This window comes from Trichechus manatus, unplaced genomic scaffold (genome assembly GCF_000243295.1).
Source record: "Trichechus manatus latirostris isolate Lorelei unplaced genomic scaffold, TriManLat1.0 scaffold00131, whole genome shotgun sequence".
NCBI classification, from domain to species: domain Eukaryota; kingdom Metazoa; phylum Chordata; class Mammalia; order Sirenia; family Trichechidae; genus Trichechus; species Trichechus manatus.
In genome coordinates this window covers 1,604,485-1,611,207 of record NW_004444067.1, presented here as the reverse complement: position 1 = coordinate 1,611,207, position 6,723 = coordinate 1,604,485, and the positions used below count along the sequence as shown (strand labels likewise).

General features: G+C 41.7%; 1 protein-coding gene across 1 annotated transcript in view; it reads right to left on the bottom strand.

Moving 5' to 3' along the window:
• DNAH10 (dynein axonemal heavy chain 10) overlaps positions 1-6,723 on the bottom strand; it is a 136,665-nt gene that overhangs the window by 88,116 nt on the left and 41,826 nt on the right. The window contains exons 18-20 of the mRNA XM_004384997.1: positions 6,337-6,493; positions 2,372-2,848; positions 2,106-2,264 (exon numbers count right to left, since the gene is read on the bottom strand). Of these exons, the coding sequence (XP_004385054.1) occupies positions 2,106-2,264; positions 2,372-2,848; positions 6,337-6,493 (793 nt within the window). The remainder of the gene's footprint in view (positions 1-2,105; positions 2,265-2,371; positions 2,849-6,336; positions 6,494-6,723) is intronic.

Sequence of the window (6,723 nt, the reverse complement as noted above, 5' to 3'; positions counted from 1 at the left end):
AACATATTATTTAAAAAAAAAACTAAGACCTCCTGAGTAGGTGGCATTTATGTTCTTAAACACGGACACTTGGGACATCTCCCTCAATCAAGCAGATGCCTCTTCTCCTTTGCTTTGTTCCTCCAGTTGGTATCACAGAAACAAGAGGAGAATCACTGTATCCGAGGATTCTGCACCAAGGGTGCCATGCATCATAAAAAGAATGAGTTTAAAAAGCAAACTTGGAGGGAGACACAAACAGGTGTCATAAGTCTGGATTTGCTTAAAATTTTCATTTCAGCAGTTAACGCTGTTTGATTGCTTCAAGCACTCTTCTGAGCAGTAGACCAGGCTGAGAGCTAGAAATCTCATCAGAAAAACGCACAGTACACAAAATTTGACATACAACTTCAGGGAGATCCACCTCCCAAAAAAAACCCACGGCCATCGACTTGATTCTGACTCATGGCAATCCCATGTGTTACAGAGTAGAACTGAGCCCTGTAGGGTTTTCTTGCCTGTGATCTTAACGACAGCAGACTGCCAGGTCTTTCCACCACTTGGAGGGTTCGAACTACCAACCTTCAGGTTAGTAGTCCAGTGCAAACCATTTGTACCACTACCCTAAACAAACGCAGAGTAATTATTATCTTCTACTAGTTTTGTTTTTTTTATTAATTTTTAACTGTGCATTAGGTGAAAGCTTTAATAGCAAATTAGTGTCCCATGTGATAGTTCATACACAAAGTGCTGTTTCCATTCCCCACAATGTGCCTGCCCTCCCCGCATTGCCGTCCTAGGTTCATTTCCTTTCATCCTGAATTGTTACCCCTTCCTGCCTTCTCACCATTAGGGCAAACATTGCCCTTTTGATCTCGTATAATAGATTGTTCTAAGGAACACGTTGCTCTCGGGGGTTGCTGTTTATGTTATGGGCCTGTCTATGGTTTGGCAGATGGGCAGTCTCCAGTAATGGCTTCAGTTCCAGTTCAGAAGGGTGTCTTAGGGCCATAGTCTTGGGAGTTCCTCCAGTCTCTATCAGACCAGTAAGTCTGGTCTTTTTTGTGCATTTAATTTTTGTTCTGTTATTTTTCTCCCGCTTTGTCCGGGACCCGCTGTGGGGACCCCAGTCAGAGCAATCGGTAGTGGTAACTGGGCACCGTCTAGTTCTGGGCTCAGGGTCCTTCTACCAGTTCGTTTTACCATCTTCCATCTGTCTCTCCTTCTTTTCCTTCTTCTTCTTATAATAATAATTATCATTGTAAGAGTTTTTTATTTATTAAAGGAAAGTAGTCCAAAAAAGAAGAAAAGAAAGGAAGAGGGAGAATTGAAACAGTGTGCTGTCACAGACTAATGTACAAAAAATAGTACTTGAGCCATGGAAAATCAGTCAATAATCTCTAAATGTTCACTACTCTAAATAACCGTGGGGTTACTTTACCTGTAAGATTTATTTTTTAAAGTCACTTATTTAGAAACAAATCTATGGCAGCATATTTGAAAAGTATCTCTGAAAACGGTCTTAGTATTTAACTTAAAAAAAGGGATTATCAATCTTCCCCAGGTCTAGGAGCTTCTCAATGCAGGGACCCAAAGGACGTGCTCTGCTCCCAGCACTACTTTCTTGGTGGTATGAGGTCCCTATTTGTCTCTGCTCGCTTCTCTCTTTTACATCTCAAAAGAGACTGACTTAAGATAGAACCTAATCTTGTAGATGGAGTCCTACCTCATTAACATAACTGCCACTAATTCCACCTCATTAACATCACAGAAGTAGGATTTACAACACACAGGAAAATCACATCAGATCACAAAATGGTGGACAATCATGCAATGCTGGGAATCACGGCCTAGACAAGTTGACACACATTTTGGGGGGACACAATTCAATCCATAACAGTTGGTAAAGTACAAGGTCAGCAAAAACGAGGAAAATCCTCCATGAGATGGATTACACAATAGCCACAACAATGGGCTCAAACACAGCAAAGACCATGGAGATGGCACAGGTCCAGGAAACATTTTGCTCTGTTGTACATAAGGTCACTATACATTGGAGCCGACTTGAAAGCAAATAACAGTAACATTCAACTCAACTGTGAAATACTTAAGAGAAGTTCACTTACAAAGATGTTGTACATTGCCAAGGTACGGTATCGCTCCTGGACATCCCTGTATCTGAGTTCCATGACTAAAGATTTACTTCTAATTTCTGCAATTGTTGCAAGGACAAACTTGAGATCTTCAAGGTTACTGGGGCTCTTCTTAAGGTTTTTGGCCAAGAACTATAAAAGAAAGTTCAAAAGATACTAAATAAATGTAGAAGAAACACAACCATACAAAGACAGACCTTCCTGAAAAGTAATTCTAATGAAACTCAGTGGTCAAGTACCTCGATCTCTTCTTGAAGATTACTGAGCTCCTCCTTAGCTGATTCATTGAGAAGTTTCCCAAGAGAAACCACCCAGGACTTGGCATTTTCCTGCACGGTGCGTGCCAGGGGCCCCAGCTGAAGCCTAATGCAGTGCTCGTCCTTAACTAAAGGGTGACGCATGACCTCGTAGGTGATCTTGGAATAGAACTGCAACTTTTCATCATATGCTACACAAGGAGGTTTCCTAGCAGCAAACTTCTCCATCACAATGGCTTTGTCCAGTTTCCAGAGAGGTCTATAGCGCTTCCATTTTTGCAGGTACTTCGTAAGATTGATCAGAATTCTGTGGATATTTTGGGGGATCATAACAGCTTGCTCAATTATCTGGGGGTCCACAGAAATGTCGTTGAAAAAGCTTATGATAACAAGTTCTTCTTCTTCCCCTTTCTGAGGAGGGCATTCTATGCAGCTGCCATTCATCCACCGAACAAAATGCTGGCAAAATAAGAATCCAGGGAAAATTCAATAGTTTATTGTCTGTTTTCCCTTCTATGTATACGCTAGCGTTTAGTAATAAGTCTTGCTAGTAATCGAAAATCACTTTATTGTTAACAACCATGCTACACTGCAAAAAGTACCACAGTACTTTGCAGTTCCCTCCAGCAAGAGGTGGAATCTGCACAACAGAGGGTCCCGGACAGAGCTGGAGAAAAATGTAGAACAAAATTCTAACTCACAAAAAAAGACCAGACTTACTGGTCTGACAGAGAGTGGAGAAATCCCAAGAATATGGCCCCTGGACACACTTTTAGCTCAGTAATGAAGTCACTCCTGAGCTTCACCCTTCAGCCAAAGATTAGACAGGCTCTTAAAACAAAATGAGACTAAAGGGCCACACCAGCCCAGGGGCAAGGAGAAGAAGGCAGGAGGGGACAGGAAAGCTGGTAACGGGAAACCCAAGGTCTAGAAGGGGAGAGTATTGACATGTCATGGTGCTGGCAACCAATGTCACAAAACAATATATGTATTAATTATTTAATGAGAAACTTGTTTGCTCTGTAAACCTTCATGTAAAGTACAATAATTTTTTTTTTTTTTTTAAAGAGATAGAATCTACTTTCCCATACCTGGGCTGGCCTCATTGGCCAGTGTGGATCACTGCACTTGACCAACAGGAAGCAGCAGAAGCAGCACTGTGCAAGTTCCAAGCCAAGGGCTCAAGAGACCCTGCAGCTTTCATGTGCATGCTCATGAAACCCTGCAGCCACCATACGAATGAGCTTGAGCTAGCCTACTAGAGGATGATAAGCCATACAGAGGAAAGCCAAGGTGCCCCAGCCCAACAGCCAGCCAACCACCAGACATGTGACTGAAGTCATCAGTTGCTAGATGACCACTGACACATGAGTGAGCCCAGCCAAGACCAGAAGAACCACCTGGCAGAACTCAGCCCACAGAACCATGAGCTAAGAAATCGTTGTAAGTCACAAAGATTGGAAAAGGCTTATAATGCAATAAAGATTAACTAACATAATAACAATGACCATCCACTCCTTACAGTATGGGAGGATAAAACATTAGTTTCCATATCTGCAGACAGAAAAACACAGAGTCAGGTGAACTGACTGCCCAATGTCCCAGAACAAATCTGCTAATTTGACATCTCCCTGCTGTACAGTCAAGACTTTCTCTTCTTTTAATGAAGCGTGGTTCATCACAGCAAACCATCAGGTGAGTTACACATAACTTCTCTGAACCATAGTTTCACCATCTATAAAATGAGGATAACAACAACTACTTCTTCTGCTACTGATACTAATACTAATAGTAAACTAATACAGTGAAACCTGTGAGAGCCGGAACTCGATGGGACGGTCTTATTTTTCCGGGTCTTGCAAGTTTTCCACCTTTGACAGGATACAGTCTTACCACTTTTCTATTGCTCACTATTACTGGAAAATACTCGCGTTTTCCTTCTCTGGCAGGTTTCTTCCTTACACAGGTGCCAGCTTTCACAGGTTTTACTGTACAAACAATAATAGCTAACATTTATTTAGAGTTACTAAGTGCTGGTACTATGTTAAACTCTCTGTACGTTTTATATCATTTAATCCTCACAAAAACTCTAGAAGCTGGGTAGTATTATCATCTCCATTTTATACATAAGGTCATTAAGATGTTGATTTAAAACTCATGCTCATTTTTTTTTGCTATGAAAGATAAATCCTGAAGATCAAAGAGGTATTGTAGTTAAGCTGTATTAAATTACCTAGTCATCAATGTTCGTGTGTAGAGATTTTTTTGAATAAAGTACATTCCCAACATTTCCCAAGAAGACAGGTAAAAATCATTTTCATTTGAAAGAAAACGGTTATGAAGATAATACAAGTTTCACCAAAAGCTTCAAATCTACCTAATGGTGGGGGAGGGGGCAGTTAAACTGAAGTAAATGATGTGATTAATACCCATAAAATTGTACAGATAGTCTATCCTGCTTTTACTCATTGGAAATTGTTTTGTTTTCCTTTACAAAGACTCAGTGATGTAACACCTATAAGGTAAGAGACTTAAGAGACTTCATAAGTAGCTTTATTAGGACAGATTACAAAATATGTACAATTTAGTCATTAATTCAAAGGACAGTGAAATAAAGTGCCCTATTCATAATCTCTACAGTCAGTTTTATACTCAAAAAAAGTACCTCAAATATACATGACTTCCTGAACAAAGCAAGGAAGGAAAGAAGAGTTATTAGCATTGTGAGGGGTGTGATATCCACTATCTACAAAGACAGCCTTATTTTTCCACTTTTAGCAAGGTATAAACTTTGGGTTATTTTCCAGCCAATGTTCATTCAACAAACATCTGCTGAGAGCCAACTATGTGCTAGACACTATTCTAGGTGCGGAGGATTCAAAAGTGAACAAGACACACAGGGTCCTTTTTCTCATGGGACTTGCATTCTAGTGGCATGCGACGGCCAAGAGGCAGATAAGCAAGTAAATAAATAAGAACAGGTCAGTGACAAATGCTAGCAGAAAATAGGGTGAGTGATATGATAGAGAGGAACTAGAAGGAGCCAGGTGTGAGAAGGCCTAGGGGTAGAGTGTTTCACGCAGAGGTTCTCAAGGAAGAGCTAGTGTGACCTGCTGGACCAACAAAAGAGGGCCAATGAGGCTGGAGCAAGGTGGAGCATGATAGAGGTAGGAACTGAGGTCAGAAAGGTAGGCAGGTGCTAGACTGTGGAGGTCCTTGCAGACCATGATAAGGTGTTTGGATTATAGTCTTAGTGAAAAGGGAAGTGACTGGGGGGGTGGGGGGTGTATGCAATAGATGGCTTGAAATGATTTATATTCTTAAAAAGATCATTCTGATTGCCTGTGCTGGGGAGCGGATTGTAGGAAATTACTGCGATTGTTCATACGAGTGATGATGGTGATGTGAAACAGGATGGTAACATGGAATAGGAGACAAGAGTTCAGGTCACAGGTGTGTTTGGGAGTGAGTCAATCAGACGCACTGATGGGCTGGATATGGACGGGTGAGAGAAACAGAGCAATCAAGGGTGTCCCCCAGGTATGGGGCTCAAACCATTTCCTGAAGTGGGGAAAACTGCAGCAGGACCAGGTTGTGAGGAGGGAAATCAAGATTTCCATCTTGGACATGCCAAGTCTAAGGTCCAGGGTGAGACATCAAGTAGGCAAGTGGCTAGGTAAGTGTGGTACGTGGTAGAGAGTTCTGGGCTGGAGACAGAAAGGTGGTCTTCTCTGTAGAGGTGGTATTAAAAGCCACGGTACTGCTTATGAATAGGGAGAGAAGAACGGGGGCCAGGACCAAGCCTTGGGCCACTCCAAAATCTAGTCAGCTAGCAAAGGAGGAGGCAAGAAGAGACTAAATGTCCGCGACAAAGAAAAGAACCAGAATCTGTGTTCTCACCCAACCTCAAGATGCCATCTGGGAGACAACACAGATATTTCCATTACCTTGGTGACCTCCACGCAGTTTCGGACACAATGGACGCACATTTTGTCGATTTCGTTTGCGTTGGGATGAAGGATGATCTCGGGAGCGGTCAAGATGGTTTCCGTTTGGAACAAGGGGACATTCCCCAAGATTAGAGAATTGAAAGACTGCAAATTCCTAGGAGGGGTGAAAATAAAAGACTCAGTACTCACTAGTAGTGTGAAATATATCATACAATGGATGAAATTCACTGGAGTCACAAAAATGACACGCAGAAGGCCCACCGCACGGATCAACACGTTACAGAGTTGCAACGCACAGTCTGGGGCACGTTTTATTATACAGTCTTTTTTTTTTTTTTAATATTTTATTGTACTTCAGGTGAAGGCTTACAGAACAGATAGTTT